Source organism: Carica papaya, chromosome 6 (assembly GCF_054855325.1).
Source record: "Carica papaya isolate Zhongbai chromosome 6, ASM5485532v1, whole genome shotgun sequence".
Taxonomy (NCBI): Eukaryota; Viridiplantae; Streptophyta; class Magnoliopsida; order Brassicales; family Caricaceae; genus Carica; species Carica papaya.
Genome location: NC_142314.1, coordinates 18,357,400 through 18,379,314, shown reverse-complemented (window position 1 = coordinate 18,379,314; position 21,915 = coordinate 18,357,400). Strand labels below are relative to the sequence as shown.

The 21,915-nt window shown below is 36.5% G+C and overlaps 1 protein-coding gene across 1 annotated transcript in view; it reads right to left on the bottom strand.

Moving 5' to 3' along the window:
• The window catches only part of ALATS (Alanyl-tRNA synthetase), a 29,240-nt gene extending 13,648 nt beyond the window's left edge, over positions 1-15,592 (bottom strand). Inside the window, exons 1-8 of the mRNA XM_088206434.1 lie at positions 15,154-15,592; positions 13,094-13,332; positions 12,754-12,894; positions 12,268-12,414; positions 11,913-12,065; positions 10,568-10,697; positions 9,374-9,470; positions 7,568-7,688 (exon numbers count right to left, since the gene is read on the bottom strand). Coding sequence (XP_088062560.1) covers positions 7,568-7,688; positions 9,374-9,470; positions 10,568-10,697; positions 11,913-12,065; positions 12,268-12,414; positions 12,754-12,894; positions 13,094-13,332; positions 15,154-15,304 — 1,179 coding nt within the window. The 5' untranslated portion in view covers positions 15,305-15,592. The remainder of the gene's footprint in view (positions 1-7,567; positions 7,689-9,373; positions 9,471-10,567; positions 10,698-11,912; positions 12,066-12,267; positions 12,415-12,753; positions 12,895-13,093; positions 13,333-15,153) is intronic.
• Between the last annotated feature and the right edge of the window lie 6,323 nt (positions 15,593-21,915).

Sequence of the window (21,915 nt, the reverse complement as noted above, 5' to 3'; positions counted from 1 at the left end):
GAAAAAAGATGTATCTGACTTTGTTTCCAAATGTCCAGTATGTCAATAGGTCAAGACAGAACATCAGCGCCCAGGCAGCCTACTTCAGCCATTACCGATTCCGGAATGGAAGTAGAAACACATCACAATGGATTTTGTGACAAGATTGCCTAGGGCACATTCAGGACATGATGACATTTGGGTAATTATTGACCGGCTCACAAAATTTTCTTACTTGTTGGCCATCAAAGATGACCGACCCCTTAGACAATGTAGCAAAAATGTATATCCGGGAGATAGTTAGGTTACATGGAATGCCAATGACAGTAGTATCCGACAGGGACCCTAGGTTCACTTATCAGTTCTGGTCTAGTTTTCAGCAAACCATGGGAATGAAACTGTCCCAGACCGATGGACAATGAGAAAGGACAATCTGCACACTGGAGGATATGCTTCGAGCTTGTGTTCTTAACTTCGAGGGCCATTGAGATGATTATTTACCCTTATAAGAGTTCACCTGCAATAACAGCTACCAAACAAGTATTGGCATGACTCTGTACGAGACGTTATATGGCCACCCATGCAGATCGCCGATCTATTGAGAGGAGGTAGGTGATAGAAAATTGTTCAGCCCAGATCTTGTAGAGGAGATTACAGCCAAAATAATTAAAATCAAGAAGAACATTCAGATGGTTCAGAGTAAGCAGAAGAGTTATGTGAACACCTAAATGAGGCATTTGGAATTTGAGAAAGGTGATCGAGTGTTTCTCAAAGTCACTCTTTTCAAAGGAATCAATAGGTTTGGTAAGAGAAGAAAATTAAATCCCCAGTTTATTGGGCCATTTGAGATCTTAAATAGAATTGGTACCATTACCTACAGACTGGCACTACCTCCAGAACTATCCCAAGTCCATAATGTGCTTCATGTGTCCATGCTACACAAGTACAACTCGGACCCCTTTCACATCTTGGCCCATGAACCCCTTTCACTCAACGAAGATCTATCCTACGAGAAGGTACCAATGGGTATTGTAGATCGAAAGAGTAGAGTACTCTGTAACAAGAAAATTCCCTTCATTAAGGATCTATGGCGAAACTACACACAGAGAGAGGCCACATGGGTGCTAAAATCAGACTTTAGAACCCAATATCCCCAACTGTTTGATTAAGTGAGAGAGACAAATTTGAGGGACCAAATTTCTTTTAAGTGGGGAGAGTTGTAACATCCAGATCCAAAATTTGGTTCGCGATTAATTTTAACATTTTAAATATATAAAAAAATTTATTTTTAAATTAATTTATTTTAATTTTTGTTGAATTTATGGAAAAAATAGATTAGGAATAAAACTGATAATAATTTTGAAAAAAAGAAGTGAAAATTTAGATTCAGGAAGTGTTTTTGAAAAAAAAATCGAAAAATAGAGGTCAAAGTGCAAATAAAAAAAATTTTGCCACGTAGGACCGCCAAGTCAGCAATCTTGACGAACCAAAGTACCCCGCGTGGCAAGGCACGCTAACATCGGTGCCACGCGGGATGCCACACAGGATGCCATACATGCGACCCGCGTGCCCCGAGATCGAACGGCTCAGGATTGATCCTGCACACGTGGACGGCCTGGATTCGTTCTCTTTTTAAACGCAATCGAGTTGTTGAGATCAAATCACGATGAATGATCCAGATTTATTTCTTCATTAAACGCAATCGGATGGTCGAGATCAAACATGATGAACGGTCCAAATTCGTTTTCTCCTTAAGCGCGATCGAACGGTCGAGATCAAATGCGATGAACGATCTGCATTAACGCGAGATGGGTATAAATATTTCACATCACACTGAACCTAAACACTAACCGCCAGCCTCCCGCCGGAGAAGAACCAATCGCTAGAGAAGGAAGTCGGCTGCTGACCGTCACCGCATTAGAGCCACCTTTGACCGCCAGAAAAGATAAAAAATTCTCTTACTCGCTTAAAATTTGATTCTGAGCACCCCTACGGTCAAATTAGAGAAAAATGAACGATGGGTGAGCCAGAAACAGCAGGTAAAAGCCGGCAGCGCCGCCACAGGCAAAACTCGCAACCTCCTCTGATGAACCCCTTCCCGTTTTTCTTTTCGTGCGATTTTTCTACTGTTGTGTTCATCGTTATATTTTCTATAGGTTAATTGAAGAAAAACTCCTAGCCGCGAAGGTGAGCTGGCAGAGCCGCCGCACCCGAGAAACTCCACTGGTCGTAGGTTTCTGTTTTCTGATTGTTTCAGCCAACCAAGGCCCCTAACGTGTTTTTTTTCGCAAGGACATGTATAAAGCCGACCGAAACAGGCCGAAACCAGCCAAAAAGGGTCAGGTCGAGACAAACCACCGTCGTGGGTGGTGGTGCCATCGCCAAAACATGGCAGTGTCGCTGCATCGAAACTCCGAAATTGGCCAAAAATGATTTTTTTACACCGATTTTGAATTCTTATGGTATTTTTAGGCCTAAGTGATAAAAGTAAGAACTCATCTTCTTTCTTTTTTGATTACCTTCCTCGCGTATGTATAAGATCGAATCCATTCGATTTCTAAAACGGATTACTAATCCTTAACTTTTCGAGAAATCCTTCATCAGTGGTTGTGAATGACTAATTTTTCTCAATCTTTTCGACCTTGGTTCCGTAGGAGCAAGTCATAAAGATTGAGAAATAGAACCATTTGATTTGATTCGTTCTCAATAGCCATGAGATGATCATCTTAGGGTGATCCTTTTGTCGACGGATGCTCCTATTACACTCGTAGTCTCTGAAGGATAGCCCAAACTATGTGATTGAATAAATCCTCCTCTATCTGATGCGGGTCGAGGACTCCTTCTCCTTCCCCTTCTTCAAACTCCGATTCGTATTTTTCATAGAAAAATCTCTGATCAACGATAGAACAAGATCCATTTTGCATCATATATAAGGGATTCCTTGGTTCGGACCGAAGAAGCAATGTCACTCGATCATTATCCGTGACAAGTGTTTTAGATTCTGCAGGAATAATTCAGGAAACTCGGAGACCGCCAGTAGGTGCAGTAAAAAGTTCAGTATTTCGGACACCGATTCGAATAAAAATCTCTCACTCTTTTCTCCGTTACGACAAATTGATACTTAATAATTAATAATTGTGTGTTTTTATAAAAAATTAGAGAATCTTAAAAATAATTACAGTTCACTAGTGGAGACGAAACCAGTTACTTCACAGTCATTTCGATTTCCTGTTTATTTTTCAATATTTTCTATATTTGTCTATTATTATACTGTGCGTAACTCAATTGATAGTTTTTAAAGTCTTTTTGGTTATTTTATTATTTGTTTTTCCGGCATTGCGTGTCGGTATTCTCGTCATTTGGCTGTGTTAAACTATATTATTGTTTAAGTAAACAGTAAGTATAAAATTAGATATAGTTATTGCATGGTTAATTATTATACTGATGAAAATCTGTATGGAAAAAACTTACTGGTACCCGGGAAATGGCGGACGGACTTGATAAATAGGGAAACCTATCGTAAACGTTACCTTAGTCAGACGGTACTGGGAAGTCTCTTCACTCTCATACCGAACAGGGTATCGAGATGGTGGAATGTTTGGCATCAATTACTAGACGGAAGGTGGGGACGGTCGGTTAATTGTTTAATTAGATATTGGGTTCACGAGTAAAATGACATTCCTATAGACCCCCAAAAATACCGATAAATGGATAAAAATATAAAATGATCATTTCTTATTTTTTTTATGTGATAAATAATAATGCATGAATATGAGTTTTCATAAGTTATTGTTGGAAAAGACTTGTTATACAAATATGGAATAAATAGTTTTTTTTATACTAAACGAATTTACATTAAATTAAGGGATTTATTAGTTGTTTTTCTAATTTTTACTAATCTTCAGTTTTTCATATCTGTTATTAGTGTGATATTCTTACTGAGTTAGTATAGCTCACCCATTCATTAACTATTTCAGATCAAGAGAACCAAGATCCAGATCCTAATCAATAAAGGGGTTGTGAATAATTCACCACCCGGACCCCTTTAAGAACTAATGAAAGTCGTTATAGAATAGCTTAATTATTTACCTTTCGTTTATTTATTTGATTTCCGTTTGTTCTTTTAGAAAGAACATTCTCATAATCTTATTGGATATTCTAAATTATTGTATAAACAATACAAATCTTAACTCTATTATTTCGTTTTCGCATTTAATTTATGACTTTATTTCCATTTAAGTTATAGGTCTTTACATAATCTAATGATAAATTTATTTTTCGCCTTCATATCTCTATTTATTGAACATCTAAAATGACTTAAAAAATTATATGCATCGATTTATATTAGATACGTTTAACCCAAAGCCAATAATTCACTTTGCACTTTATATTATGGTGATTCTTTTCAATACTTCTACTCTATGTTGTTGACTTAAATGTGAAACTAACAATTCCTCTTATTGTCAATATCTTGATTACCTAAAGGTATTTATTTATGTCAAAAAGAGTATACTCTTGTATTTTAATTGAATCTCGTACTGTTGGTTCTAAATCATACAATTCTCCAATAGAAGCTATGCTTGTTGGCTTAAATTATCACCAGTTAGAATGGTGTTAATAGGTGATTCAAGAATAATGTATATAATTTTGGCTTCCAGCTGTTAGTAACTCTCATATGAGATTCTGTTAAAAAACAAGCCATCCAACCCTAGTCTTGTTTGATAGGAGGCAAGAGCATGAAAATACTTGGTATTACGGTCCCCCTCCGCTAACTATTTCTCCCTAGATTTCTGCCTCCACGTTAATTCCTCATCCTTTAAAAAATATTCCAATTGTAATTTTAGGTCCCTCGCCTGTCCCGCTCTTCCTCATTCAGCCCCACTGCAGTCTCTTTGAAATCCAACTTAGAAATAAAAGACAGTACTGAATCAAAGGACGCCTAACTCTGCTCTCTTTCCATTTTTGCCCACTATTTAATGGCATTTTTTACTGCCTTTAGTTTATGTACAAATCTGTAGCTGGCACAGATCTCATAATTTTTCCAGGTACTTTCCACCAAATCATGAAACTCGGCTTTCGTCAACCATTTGTTATTCAATCTAAATGGAACAAGACCCCACTGATACCATCAGCCTCAATACAAATGGGATAATGGTCAGAGATAGGCCTAGGCAAAGTTTTTTGGCTCACCCCCATCAGGTCAAGTAGAAAACAGGAGAAAATAAAGAATCTATCAATTCTTGAACTGCTCTTTTGGTTTGACCAGGTCCATTGACCCTTATTCAAAGGAAGATCAACCATTTCATACATCTCCATCATCTCTTTAAACTCATTAGCTTCTGTAGCAGATAAGTTAATTCCACTTCTCTCTTCTCTTCTCAATGTCATATTAAAATCTCCCCCTATAATCCATTTCCCGGCCCAACTAATTCTGCAAACCTCAAAATCATTCCACAGCAAACTCCTCTCCTCTCTATTCCCCCAAGAGTAAACACCCGTGAACATCCATTCAAAGCCCCCTTTTTTGTTTCTAAAAATACACGACAAGGAGCACTCCCCTTTGATAATCTTTAAGCAACTAACTTGTTCCTCCTTCCATAAAATAATCAAACCACCAGCCGACCACTTTGCAAGTAGAGTCTCCCATCCCTTTTCCTTTATACGCCACAAGCCATCAACTATCTCACCGGTACAGTCGGATATTTTGGTTTCCTAGAAGCAGACAACAGAAGGACTCCATTTTTTTAAACACCCATTAATTATCAATTTTTTACCCCTGCAGTTGATTCCCCGAACATTCCAAGAAATTACTCTACCAATCAGTTACATAACATCTGAACCCCTTCCCCTACCTTACCTCTGTTTCTTCTCCCATCATAGTTAATCGACGATTGCAATCTTTTAAGCTCCCTTGATGTCCCTTCACCCGTTTTTTTTCTTTTTTTACAGTCTGGTTCCTGTGTTTTTTTTCAACATCTTCCTTTTTGCAATTTCAGAGAAAAAAAGAAAGAATAAGTTCTCCATACCTGCTAGTGACACGCCCATCATCTTTCCAAACTTCTGAGTGTTGTTGGTCACCCACTATGAACAATAATCCATCTCAGTCTTAGTGATAGTAACACCTTCCAAACTCAGCTCAATAATCTCCTCCAAATCCGAGTCACGAACCCTAGCAATCACCTGGGCATCTACTTTCACCAAAACCATCTCGAGGCGGTTTGCTTCTGTCTCATCAAATTGAAACTCGTTCATCTGCCTCTCTTCGCCTTCGAAGTCCTCCATGGTGGAAAAAACAGAAAACACATCATCGTCGTCCCTTTCGATGAGGTCTAAAGGCAAAACACCCACTTCGTTGCTCATATATTCCACCAGAGGTGACCCTTCGACGAACCCTAGCTTCTCTATGTCTGTATCATTTTTTGGTCAACACTCCTCATCCTTTACGAAGTCAGGTGACTCGAGGTCATTTGTACCCAAATGCTCCCCCCGGGTCAAAACCCTATTCATTCGCGGGCTCAGGTTTAAATTTGGGCCTCCAATAATATCAGGTCTCGCAATCCACTTCTCTTTTTCTTTCCAGGTAAACCTTATCTTCTCATCAGGCCCATTCAGTTTTAGCTGTGTTTGGCCCACAGCATTTGTAGCACCATACCCCAAATGACCAAAACGATGGGGGGAACCCATCGCGTTTAGTTTGACACTGTTAGATGCCCGAGTCGATTTCCTTGGGGCAACCCGACTCGAATCTGTCTCGGGTTTCCTCTGCCCTACCCGATTTGGCCTCCCCTTGTATGCTCCCAGCGCTGCCAAGTTTTTGAACCCCCTACTTCCATCAACACATCAATCGCCTCTTTACAGTGAGGACATTTAAAGGAAACATTCCATGGTTGTTTCAGAGTATTGCTATGAACATGCAGATTTACCAGTTTACTTCCATCTGCCTTCATGTCGGGGCTCTTCAATTGTCTATCAACGAGCTCGAACACAGCCACCGTCCTTTTCCATCCATACCACTCGAGAAAAAAATCCTCTTCACTTGAACACCTCCCTGTAGTGTAAGAGCCAAATATTCACCCCTTCTGTCGCTTGCATACGACAACTAGAGCTCATAACTTCTCTGCACCAAATGTTTCGCCCATTTCCCCGACTTTCATTTCCACCAAAAATAATGGAGTGGTCTAAGAACCAGCAGTACTCCTCTTTGTTGAGAACTATTGAACGGCAGAAACCACGCCTATTTTCAGTTATCCATAGGTTTTCCAATCTTTTCCCTTCGCAGACCAAATCATAATATTTATTTTCGATAACCAAATACCTTCATCCAAAAGAGGTCATTAGACCAGAATCAACGGTTGGTCAGCCAAGTCGGCTAACCACGAGTCCAAAGACAAAGAAAAGCTAGAGAGAGAGGAGAGAGAATTTGGAGCTAGAGAGAGAGATATTAACTAAAAATAATTAGACAACAGTATCACTTTTCAGATATTGAGTCAACTTGTTAATATATAGTCATGATATAGGATAAGTAAATTCTCAAATAACTGAAAATTATTTTTAATGAATATTGAGATTCAGATATATTGATCCTTACCTTACCCAAAGTCCTGCCAAAACTTGTTTCTTCTGCTTTAATTACGTCCTTAATGTGCGCCTCATGTTGCTGCAGCTCTGGAAAAACATCGCCAATCACTTTAACCACAACACTCACAAGGCTGCATTCAGCAAATAAACCAACAACCAAATCTGGTGACAGTCATATATCAAATTATACATCAATAAAATCTTATGAAAATTTAATGTCTGAAGTGAGATTCCAAGCTTTTGTAATAGCTTATATGATTGTGTTTCATTAGCTATTGTGGGTTGTGGCAAGAAGGAAGAAAAGAATTTTGCAAGCATTTCGAGGGTCTCCACCATTGCTTAAGATTCTTTTTATTTAAAAACAAATCTTATTAAGGAAGAAAGAAGAAAGGTACATAAAACAAAGGATAAGTTATCCTAAAAAAAGAAAGTAAAACAAAGAGAAGAAAAAATAAGAAGGTCAACTAATTCTTCAGATAGAAAAGCTACCAATCTTTATGTAAAGCAACAAAGAAAATATTTAAAGTGACCATGTGCCTTAGACCAAAGGGAGGCCAAGAAACACAAGTCTTCTAAAAGAATCATAAATGGTGAAGGGCAATCCTGGATACTCTTGCATTTTTTCCAAGCCAAATCACCCATAACTAAGCAAAGAACGCACTGGACCAAAAGGCTTTAACCTCTATCATCAAATTCGAAACCAAAAGAAGATGAAAGGAGGCCCTCAAATGTGTCTGGCAAATCCCAAGAAATACCAAAAGTAACTTATAAGCACCTATCTACACTTTACCCGTTTGCTAATGCAATCAGCAAGCTGTTTTTAGATGCTTATAAGCATCTTTAGAAAAAAGAAAAAATAGACATCTTTCTCTAACTCTTTGCATATTGATTTAAAGGTTTACTTAATTAACATATTCACCACCTATGTAGTTTCATCTATTTCTTTTCTAACCAAAAGACAACGAATACTTATTTCTTACAATGAGAATCTCTATCCAAATGTAATATTTTTTAAATTAACATCTAAGTGCTTTAAATTGCAACAAACATCTAGTTCTTTATAAGCAGCTCCAAACAACCTGTTTATTTTCTTCCCATAGAACTAAAGATTCTTCATTTAGATAAAATGTTGCGTCTACTTTTATTTCAAAAAGAAAATGTTAAGTCTAATACATCTACTTCAAACCTATTCTATTCTCATTCGATTCATAGATCTTAGCTATCAAATATATACAAATTAGTTACAATTTACACATCTGATGCATAATTAAATCAGATAAGCTCATAACTTCAATTCCTCAACCATAAATTTGCATTCCTACATGTTAAAGAATGAAACACAAAACCATCTCATTTGAATTGGACATGGAATTGACTTAAAATTAGAACATTATATTCATTTAAGATTTTATCTTATTTGTAATATAATAATATTCCTATATTATAGAATTAGAATATGAACTAAACCCAATTTAAGTGTTTTCTGTAAAATCTTACTTGTAATCTATTCTATTCCTATCCCATGGAATTAGAATCTAAATTAAACCCAATTAAAGTGTTTTGCTTAAAGAGCCCCCCCTCTCATTAATGTGGGAGATCAAGCAAAACTTAAATATCTTGTCTAACACTAGTATATTCTCTCTTTTACATCCAAGTGGCACTCCCTTGTGAATGAGATTATATGTTCTTCCTTCTCAATGCACACATATATGTATATATCTATATAAACATGCATGCCACAGTTCAACAAGCATAATAACTACCAAAACAAAAAGTTATAAAGTAATAATAAATAAATCATGTTCAAGATACCAACCCATTGAAAAACCCTTCTTCGGCACGTAGGATCTCCCTTCCATACCGAACAGCTCGACGAAGAATACGCCTTAGAACATATTCACGGCCTTCATTGCCTACAAAAAATATGTGGTTGATCGAGTTACAATTTGGAGTGTAAGAGACAGAGAGAGTTAATTTTAGAGAAACATCCTACCTGATAATAGTAAATTTTACGCAACCTTTTAGTAGCTAATAGATCATCAAAAGCACTTTATTCATATGAAACTTTATCCATAAAAAAATTTTAAAAATGTACGACTCAGTGGTACCTTCAAACATAATATCAAGGTTCTCCATTCCAAAAGAATCTTTTTACAGTTATAGGTAATGCTCACCTACTACATCTCACCCCTGTAAAGACACCTTTCGCATGGCCCTTATTTCATAGTTCCAAACATATACTTATGCTATGTTCTGAAAAAATCTGCGCAGAATTCTATAAGAAATCAATTATTTCATTTAGAGGATTTTTGCTGTCTTTTAGTTGAATTAAGTGCGGATTTACCGATGAATTCCACAAAATTTCTAGATTTGTCCCGAAATAGCCTTACGTCCATTTTGTAACATCTCCAAATTCACAGAATTCCAAGTATTCTTCAATCTTATAGCACAACAAGATCAATCACAGAAGAAAAATACCCCTAACTCCTAATTTCTGGGTTGCCAGATAGCAGAAGTTCACCATTGTAGTGGCATCACCAGTGCAGACACAAAAATTAGTGTTCTATCTAATATTGGAAGTGGTCCATCATCCTAGAATGTTATACACAAATTTTCAGGAAAAAAACGAAAAAACATTCATATAAATAAAGCTGAAGTCACCAAAAGATAATATCAGTCAAGAGATTATTAGTTAATCTTGTATCTTCTCACTGCTATTCCCTGTTTAATACTTATATATACTAGCAAGAATCTATGATATTTCAAAAAAACAAAAAAAAAAATTACCAAGAATCTATGATGAATAAATGAGACTCCTAAACACGAACAACTTCGTAATCTCTAGGATTTTCAATTATTGGCCACTAAAACTAATCTACTCTTCAAACAATTATAAAAGGCAACAATAGCTCACAAGAACACTAATATTAAAAAAAGTTGTATTTCTACTAAAAAAGAAATGACTGCACAAGAGAAACAAAGAAATGTGAAAACTCAGTGCAAAACATACCTGGACAAGATCCATCAGCTATGGCAAAAGATAAAGTCCTAATGTGGTCTGCGACAACCCTATATGCCATGTCAACTTTGTCAAAATCTTCTGGCCCAACTTTTCCAGAGTATGTTCGAGCACCTGTTGCCTAAACAATGTAAATATACACTTCCGAAGGGTTAATTTCAAAATGACAACTTGGACATGAATGCACGTTAAATCACTATACCACTTCAAAATTATATGTGTAACTCAATTTAACTCACAACCGAATGCAATAAACTTCAAGAGAACTAAAGGATGACTGTAAAACATTAAATTTTTCTATCATATTTCAAATTCTGCATCTAGAATCGTTGCTTTGCTTTCTTCCCTCACTTGGAATCATTACTTATCCATTAAAGTTAACTGTCAAACACTGACCCATCACTTGGATACATATCATCACAGTCCAATAGTTGATGGCAGACCAGCTAACATCATAAAAAACAAAATCATATAAGCAGTGAAATCGAAAAACATAAAGGAAAGACAGCAGGAATAGATGGGAAAAGACCTTTGCTAAAAAACTATGATTATCTTGGATAAAAGAAGAATAAATATTAGGAAGAGAAAAGAAGTGTAAATAATAGCTGAATTTTATTAAAAAAAAAAAAAAACCCTTCCTACAGTATGAAAATAGAAAAGATAAAAAGGAAAAAAGTCAAAATTCAAAAGAGAAACCCCTGAAGTCATGAGCTGTAACTCAAAGTGACACCAAAAATAACAATCCCTGACATCCCATAGCAACAGGGAAAGTTGGAAAGAACCTTTACAGACGCTGGCATTCTTTTCCAACCACAAAAGAAAATAGTAACAAAATATCAACTAGAAGGCCACGATGCTAAAAAAGGATGAAGATAAATCACACTTGAAATTTAATCTTTTACTACCATCAAAGCCTATGAACATGACAACCTTAGTTAGATGACAATCACTATAATGAAAACTGTTCATAATGATGATGATGATATTGGATGACAAGTTGAACAAATAGTATCTGAAAGCAAAAAAAAAAGCCAATTCGGCAACATATGCAAATAGAAACTTATACATTTTTATAGGAGAAGTCTGAATCCTTGCTGAAACGAAGATTCAAGAGACTATTTGTTCCCAGTGCTAATAATGAATATTGACAGTGACTGCATGCACATAGGTTGCATGCTCATGACTTGAGCTACAAGGCTTAGACCGAAATAGATCCAATAAAAGCTACCTCAACTGGAAACAAGAGTTCTCTGGGTATATAATTAAGTAGTCTGACTGACATTGAAAATAGTTGGAAATACTAGCAAACAACCATCATAATTATTCTGAACATTACCTTTTGGATAGCATCAAAGATGGGCATGAACACATCAGTGTCATAGTTGCTCAACTTGTTCTGGAGCACCGAAGTTAATCTCTCAAAACCCATTCCAGTGTCAACATGCTTAGCAGGCAGAGGTTTTAAGGAACCATCGGTTTCCCTATTGTACTGTAAATGAATTAACAGAAAAATAAAAATTTTAATTTTGTATACGTAGTTTCCAAGCATTAGAAAGAGAAAAAATATTGACATGCTTTATCAATCAAAAACATTATCCACTAATGGGCCATCCAAAATCTTGACAACTTCAAAAACAATCAGTAAACCTCATATCAAGGGTAACCCAAGGCAAAGAAGTGCAAGGCAGCACCTGAATAAACACAAGGTTCCATATCTCAATACACGTTGGATCATCATTATTAACTAAGGATGCAGCATCCTGATTACCAATTCGATCATAATGTATTTCAGTGCAAGGCCCACAGGGCCCTGTGTCACCCATCTCCCAGAAATTATCCTACACCAGAACAGTAAAATCAATGAACATTACAAACGGAAAGAAACAACATCACTAAATTTCAGTGGAAATATTTGTTAACAGTATAATAATAACATGCAATGCAAAATAAATTCCAGTGGATGTATTTGTTAACAATATAACAATAACATACAACGCGAAGTAAGTGATATGTGGGAAATGCAATATTATTTGTTACATTGAACTGAAGATATATATGTTTACATATAATATCTTAAATATAGTGTCATTAACGGAAATTTCATTTCATTCCGAAGATTTAGAATGACTGAAATTTCACCCAACAAGTTTCGACAAACAAGAAAAATAAGAACATACTTTACAACCAAATGGGAGCACCCTTCCAGACGGAAGAAACTTTAGCCATATATCTCTGGCTTCAGTGTCAGGCGCAAGACCCGCTTTCTCATCTCCACCAAAATAGGTGGCATAAATTCGATCAGCTGGCAAGCCATATACCTACGGAATACCTCAACAGGAAAAATAATAAGCAAAATTCTGAAGGTGAACATAAGGACTGTCAGATTCAAACATGAAGCGCCATGAACCACAATCACCAGTATAAGAGCACTTCAAAATAGAAGCAGCATGCATAGCGTTTTATCGTCTAACTAATGAAAAACAAGAGTACAAAAGAAAATAGCATGCTTTGACATACCTGGGTGAGAAGTTCCCAGGCCCATTCAATTGCTTCTTTCTTGAAATAATCACCGAATGACCAGTTCCCAATCATTTCAAAGAAGGTATGGTGGTAAGTGTCCTTACCAACATCATCTAGGTCATTATGCTTCCCACCAGCTCGGATACACTTCTGAGTATTACAGGCACGTTTCAATTTGCTCAATGCAGTGTTTGGATCAACTGTTCCTAAAAATATTGGCTTGAACTGGTTCATACCTGTCAAAAACACCCCGTTAATATGGTTTCCCTTTTTTGGGTTTATGTTTATGGGGCGTGACATGACTAGTGATGAGGATTTTGGGTTTATCATTGATACCCTAACTAATATGTAAATCTTTGTACATGGTTGGTACCCATTTGGTACTTTGTGAATAATATACTTCAACTTTTTATCTCAAAAAAAAAAAAAAAACACCCCATTAATGCTTGTTCCTTCCAAATGAATGAAACATAAAAGCCAACTCAAGACATGCACCATGTTGAGAATATCTTCCTTTTTCCTTAAATTTTTTTTCTTTTTGGCAGAAAGAAGAAGTATTATTAGGAACAAGAAAGGGTACATTACAAGGACAGAAAATAAAATATTCTCCTGGAGCCTTCTAAAAGAAAAACTCTGAATCAAGAAATAGTTACAGAAAAACCCACCGAAAATCAGTTCCCCCACCCCCCAACCCTTAAAAAAAGGTTCTATGTAGGACAGGGATAGAGATGTCAGAAAGAGGCCAAAATCATCATTCTGTCCCAAAGAACCTGGATCAGAAGGTGTACAATGTTCAAAATACCATGATCTCGTTCTAACCATAACATTCATAAACCTGCAAACAGAGCACTACCAAAAAATTTTAGCTACTTTTCTCACCCTCCCCCCCAACCCCCAACCCCCCCCCCCCCCCCCCCCCCCCAATTCAAGTTATAGAACACTCAAAAGCAGGAATAATCCAAAACAATCATTTTCCCTTAAAGATTCATTTTTTCCATTCTCTTGAATTACAAGAAAAGGAGGGAAAAGAACAAATTTAATAAGTTTTAATGATAAATTATCTATTCAAGGTAACAAATGCTTAATTTCTTAAACTCTTTGTGGAAATTATCAAAAAATATCAGAAACTAAGGCTATTGTTTGTTTTTAAAAAGCTTTTTCTAGTTTTCAATTTTACAAAATAAAAAAGTAAACAGTTCTCATTTTTAAACTTTTTTCCTTCCAAGTTTCCAATATTTTCATTCTCTTTTCGGGAAACAATTTCCTAGTTTCACCAACCAAACATATCTTCTCTTCAATTTTCATTTTCAAAGGAAATGAAAACAGAAAACTGACTGTCTTCAAGAATCAAACAGGGCCTAAGTTTCAACTAAAGTTTGATTGCGACAATTCTTTGTTCATTTTTATTTTACTTTACTCATTGAACTTCCTGACATAAGTTAAAAGACCAATTAGTTAATTGAGATAGCGGGACAAGATATTGAGATATTAATCGACTTGAACTGCAATTTCATCATTCAAACTGACAGCAATGGAAGAAAGAAAATAACATCAGGTTCAAATTTTCAATAATGGAATAAGAAAGAAAATAATATTTGGATGATTCATTATCTTACTCGTTATAATTAAAATATAAACACCATATAGAATCAACACTGTCCAACATGCTCCTAATTCATTTAGCGCTTATTTGTTGAATTTTTTTATTTTTATTTTGCAGAGAAGATATAAATTTAGTTTTTGAAATTCAAAATATTAATTTAATTAAATACTTTAAATATTTGTTTAATATATAAAGCATTTTTTAGTTTTTAGTTTTCATTTTCCGAGTTAACATGTCAATGCATATATTTGCTCATGAAAATGAAAGGAATAGTGTGTTTCTAGATAGTTCACTTATAAAACGCATGTAAGTTCAGGAAACGAAAAACCGAAAATGTTTTCTGAAGAACTGAGGAATCCAAAATTATCAAATCCACCAGAAAACAGATTACAAATCCATGATTTTGAATGCAACTGAAGAGAATATTAGAAGGAACAAAAACCTAAAACCATACCGGCATTAGCAAAGAGTAAAGTAGGATCATTATGAGGAACAACGGGGCTAGATCTCCAGTTAACATGGTTCTTCTCTTCAAAGAACTTGATGAAGGTATCCCTCACTCTCTTCGCAGGCCACTGTATCTCCTGGGACTCAGCACCCGGCATGGCTATGGTCCGGAGAGACGAAGAAGAAAAACAAGCGGAAGAAAACAAAGAAAAGTTGAAGAGAAATGGAGGTAGAGTACGAGAGCGATAAAGCCTAGTCGCCACTGCAAAAGGAATGGAAGTCAAAGGAGCAAAAAGAAGATTAGACCCCAGAAGAAGATGCTGCTGCGCCTTCTCCTTCAATTTAACGCTAATATCGAATCTCTGGGGAAAAGTCGCAGAGCTCCCATCGATAAGAAAGAGCGTTGTAGGGTGTGGCGCCGCCTCTGACACTATATGTGGTAACGGGTCGGGTACCCAATCTGACCCAAAATTTTTAGGGTTGCTTCTTCTTTTCAAACTGTTTTTTTAACGATGAAACATGGAAAGATTTTTTTTTCAAGCCTTTGACTCTTTAATGTCTTCATTTTTATTTTGAAAAATTATTTTATATTTGTATTATTAAATGTGTTTTTAATTTTATTATTATTTCCAAAGATAAAAACTAAAGAACAATAACCTTTATAAAAGTAAATGAATTTCTTTTTTGTTTTTTTAACATGAACTTAAATCTATTCAAAAAAGTATGATATTTAATGATAACTCCATTTATCCAAAGTATTAGTCCAAGTTAACACATTCTGGCCATAAAAAGTTTACCAAGATCAATAGAAAACCATGCAAAATCAAGTTAGGCTGCAGAGTGGTCTTGACCTTATACATAAAATATTAGATTGGTTTTAAACTTGGAGCCCATAGTTAAAGATAATTCATCATATATAAAATGATCTACATATATATATTCACTTGTTGAAACTCTAATCATTTTATTTGTTCTTTTAACCAACTAAAATTCTCTAAAAAAGCCTTTGATGATGTTGAGTTTAGCAATGCATGTGTTGAAGGGTACAACGTGTCTCGGTTTAGAGAATAAAGGCATAAAATGAACTAATCGTCTTGGCTTTTGGATGCATAAGTAACCACTTGTTACATTTGTTGCTCATTCATTATGTTTAATATTGTGTTGTTATTTGATTGAGAATTTTGTATGTCTATTTAATAGTGATGGGTAGCATTTATGTTTTGGATATATCCAAAAGGATTTAGGATGAGATTTGAATGTTTATTTGGTTTCTCTAATAGTGAAGGTAATATATCATGATTAAGGCATAATGAAAAATTTATTTGGCCTAAGTAGCATAGGGTATGGTAGTGTGGGTTTGATTTATAAGTAAAGTGGCAATTCATTCATTGATTGTGGATATTTGAAAATGGTATATTTGGGAGTCCATAGGAAAACATAGCAAAGACATCTAGTTGACATTTTAGAAGTAAATGGGTAATATCATCTATTTTGATTGTTCACATAACCTACATGGATCCAAAAAAAAAATGTTAGGATTAAAAGAAAACATAATTGGTAGAGACTTATGTATCATGCACCACCATAGGAATTTATATATAGGTAAGATACAAATGAAGTACAACATCAAGTAACCTACAAAATTTTCTTTAAATCTTGCACCTCTTTTGTACTTCATTTATATCTAGGTAAGATAGGTAAAAGCCTTATGCATCATGTGCCACTAGAGGGATTTATATCTAGATAAGATACAAATGAAAATTTTGTACTTTATTTAAATCTTGCACCTCTTTTGTACTTCATTTATATCTAGGTAAGATAGGTAAGAGCCTTATGCATCATGCGCCACTAGAGGGATTTATATCTAGATAAGATACAAATGAAAATTTTGTACTTTATTTAAATCTTGCACCTCTTTTGTACTTCATTTATATATAGGTAAATTAGGAGATAACAAAAGAGGTGCAAGATTTAAAGAAAATCTAGTAGTTATAACTAAGCCAAATAACAACAAATCATTTGTAAAAAAAAAAAAAAAGATAGATGGTGCTATATATTAAGTTATAAATTTTATTTTAGGTCTCCACATGTAAAAAGAAGTGAGATACAACATTTATATATAATATAAAAAGGTATGAAGATACAAAGTCTCCTTGTCTTAAGCCTTGTTGAGGTGGATGTCCTTTAACTAGGTTTTTATTGGTATTGATTTGATATGGACTTCGTATCGGGGCTACCCAAGGCGCGTTCAGGACATGATGCCATATGGGTAATCGTTGACCGACTTACCAAGTCTTCCCACTTCCTAGCCATCAGGATGACCGATTCATTGGACAAGTTGGCAAGGATGTATATTCGGGAGATAGTCAGATTGCATGGGGTTCTAGTGACAGTAGTGTCCGACAGGGATCCCAGGTTCACTTCTCGGTTTTGGAGTAGCTTCTAGTGAGTTATGGGAACAAAGTTGCTCTTAGTACTGCATCTCATCCCCAGACTGATGGACAATCAGAGAGGACAATTCGTACGCTTGAGGATATACTCCGAGCTTGTGTCCTTGACTCCGGAGGCCATTGGGACGACCATCTACCTCTGATAGAGTTTGCCTACAACAACAGCTACCAAGCAAGCATCGGCATAGCTCCATATGAGGCGTTATATGGATGCCCTTGCAGATCACCGATTTGCTGGGAGGAAGTGAGCGATAGAAGATTGTTCGGCCCGGAGTTGGTAGAAGAAACCATGCCCAAGATAGTTAAAATCAAGAATAACATTCAGACAGCTCAGAGTAGGCAGAAGAGTTATGCAGATACCTGGAGGAGAGACCTAGCGTTTGAGAAAGGCGACCGGGTGTTTCTTAAGGTCACTCCCTTCAAGGGAATTAGTAGGTTCAGCAAGAGGGAAAAATTAAACCCTCGGTATATTGGACCCTTCGAAATCTTAGACAGGATTGGTACTGCTGCCTACAGACTAGCACTGCCTCCAGAGCTCTCCAGAGTCCACAACGTGTTCCACGTATCCATGCTACGTAAGTACAATCCGGACCCTTCTCATGTCTTGGCTCATGAACCGCTTCCACTCCAAGAGGACTTGTCTTATGAAGAAGTGTCGGTCGGTATCACGGACCGAAAGAGCAGAATACTCCGCAACCGAGAAATATCATTTGTAAAGGTCGTGTGGCAGAACCACACGCCCAGGGAGGCTACTTGGGAGCTAGAATCAGAATTTAGAGCCCAGTATCCCCATTTGTTCGACCAAGAGTAAGAGGAAAACTTGGGGGACCAAATTTCTTTAAGCGGGGGAGAGTTGTAACACCCAGATGAAAATAAATATTTTATTAATTTAATTTAATTTAATTTAATTTAATTCAATGAAAATAAAAATAATTATAATGATAAAATTGGGTAAAAATATTATTTGGATTTAATTGAAATTGATTTTTGAAAAAAGGGTGAAAATTTGGATTATTAGGGTATTTTTGAAAAGAAAATCAGAAACCAGGGGTCAAAACGTAATTTAAAAAAGTTGCACCACGTCAGCAGCCACGTCATCGGCCCGGTCAGCAGCCCCGGCCAACCAGGACGCGCCGCGTGACAGGGACACGCTGACCAGGGGACGGGCCACGGGGGCGATCCGCGTGCGCGCGATCGGACGGCCCAGATCCGTTCCCGCGCGCATGGACGGCCCAGATCAAATGTGTGCACGGACGACCCAGATTCACGCGCACGGACGGCCCAGATTCACGCGCACTGACGGTCCAGATTCAATCAGGCACGGACGGCACAAATTGCATCGCGATGAACGGCCCAGATTTAATCCCAATGAAATCGCGATCGAACGGCCCAGATTCAATCTTGATGGACGGTCAAGATTAAAAGGCAAAGGGTATAAATACCCCCACCCACACCTGACCAAAGAAACCCTAGCCGCCAGTGCTCGCCGAATGAGCCGGCCGCCGTCACCCGCAGCCGCACTGGGGAGGTTTCCGACCGTCGATCGAGGTAATTTTTCTCCCCCTTGCTCATTTTTCGACGCTGAGTCCGTCTATGGCCAAACCGGAGCCAAACCACCGGCCAAACGGCTGGAAAACTCAACCGAAACCCAGCGGCGCCGCCGCGTCCCTCCTCGGTTTTTGCCTCCGATGAGGCCCTTCCCGACCTCCGTTTGATGCAAATTTTATACCACTGTGATCACCGTTCTTTTTTCTACATGTTGATCAGAGCCAAACATCAAAACGCGACCCACGCCAGAGGAGTCGCCGCACCCGAGAGTACCGCGCCGGTAAGTTTCGATTTTTCTTGATTTTTCGGCCCACCGAGGGCCCTAGGGTTGTTCTATCGCAGGGACCGATGCAAGTGTGGCCTAATTCGGCCGAAATCGGCCAACCCGAGGCGAATCGCCGTGCTGGAATTGCGATATTGGCCGAAAGGGGCCTTAAGTCTAATTTGGGATTTTTTGGGACACGTGCAGGTACTAGTAGTGCGTTTCAGCTCCCTGGGAAAAATTCAGGAAAAATTAGGGATAACCTGTAGGCGCACTGTAGAGCCGTATTCAGACCCCGAAACAAGTAAGGACCCCTCACCCTATTTTCTATCACGGTATTAAAGTTCAATAAATGATAAAACGATGTTTCATGAATCAATATATGTGTGAAATTGTTTAAGGTCGCTAATGGAGCCCGAGTCTTGTGTATTTGTCGGTCAGTTGTTGTTTGTTCTATTTTACAGTTTTAAATGCAGTATGATGTCTGATGTTCTCATTTTATAGTTTCGTGTGCATATATCACTGTTTTATTGATTATGGATTGAATGACTGAGAACCTGATGTTATGTGTTGTCTTGTTTGGCATAAACTACTGGTTTGCATGTTTGTGTGTGATTTGATGATGGTGACTGAGGAAAAAAAAAGAATAAAAGGTTACATGAATTGATAAATGGATAATGTGGACAACCTGACTAGATATCCTGAGAGATGGTAAACGGACCGGGTCCGTAGGAAACCCTACCGGGAACGTGGTCTCTCATACCGGACGGGGTATGGAGACCGTCGGTGTTTTGGCACCCATACCGGACGGGGTATGGGGACGGTCCGTTTCACTCTCATACCGGATTGGGTATTGAGGTTCATGGTTTTGGTGCCCATATCGGACGGGGTATGGAGACGGCTCTGGAATCAGGTTATAAATGTTAAGGGTTCACGGGTAGCGGGATCCCTATGGATCCCCATGGATACTAGTAGGCTGGTAAATGAGGAAAATATGTTGTGTAATGATTGAAATGCAAAGGCGTAGTAAGTATTATGTTATACAGTTCATATGATTTCATGATGATGATAATGTTATTACTTTCGTATGTTGTTTTATGGATCTCACCGAGGTAAGTGGACAGTAAAGAATTTTATTATTGATAAAAAAATTTGTTATAAATTATGCTTTATTGGTCTTTTTGTGTTTTCTACCCACCTTTACATCCGTGGCGGTGAGATAGTGTGATGTCTTTACTGGGCTGGTGTAGCTCATTCCTTATTTAACAATTACAGATCAGGAAGACATTGTTCCTGAGCCCGTTCCGCAGGAAGATGGCGAAGGGGACACCTGAAGACTCCGTAGTTATATTTATAATTTTTATTTTCGAATTTCTCTTTTAATTAGTTTGTTCTTTTATACTTTGAGCACGTTTTTTGTTTTAGCGTAAGGGATGTTAATCAAAATTTTTATTACGCTTCCGCATTTGACATTTTTAATACACATATTTCATTCTAAATTTCCGGGGCCGTTACACAAACTATGTGAATGAAAGAAATATACACCAGAACATGCACTTTAAGAACGCATGGTTAGAGGAAAAGACTGTTCACATTGAGGAAGTGGAGATTAAGAAAAGACCGGCAAACTAGAACAATAAAAGATAGAGAGAAAAAGATGTGGTAATGGACACTGAAAAAGCAAACAATTGAAATGTATAAAAAATGGACAAAAGGGAAAAGAGGACATCTTGGGTTATATTTAATATATAGGATAAATAAAGATGAGTAAACGATTGCAAGAGAAAATAAAAGGTATCAAGTGGAATTCAAAAGGATCACAACCTAGAGAGAAAACATACACTTCCACCATGAATATCTTTTTGCTTTGAAAGTTGATAATGAAAACTTTATTTTATATACTTTAATTTCCATCTAAATTTATAGGTTAAAATCTTCCCACATAAATAATTATCGGTAAAAGAATTTATAGTCATCATTATCCCTAAACTTTTGTTTTAGAAAGCTTTTTGAATTATTTTCTCTAAAAGTAAAATTTTGTGGTTGGAATGTATTTTTTAGTTTTTATTTTTTATTAGAAAAACAAAATTTTGATAATAACAAAATCAACTTAATATTATTGAAAAAAAAATTAATTATTTTAATTACTTACTGAAATATGACATTTTATAAAAAAATAATATAACATCTATGAATTTAGTTTACCTTCCAATAATAAAAATATTTATTAAATATTTAACTAATATGGCATCTACATGTTTGGTTTATCTTCTAAAAATAAAAAATGTTTATTCAATATTTAACTAATATGGCATCTACATATTTAGTTTATCTCCTAAAAATAAAAAATGTTTCTTAAATCTATAATAAGTATAACATCTACAATTTTAGTTTATCTTCCAAAAGCAAAAACTTTTCTTTAATTTATAATTAATATAGTATATTTTTTTAACAATAATTAATATAACATCTACAAAATATTTCTTTCAAAATAATATATCTTATACTT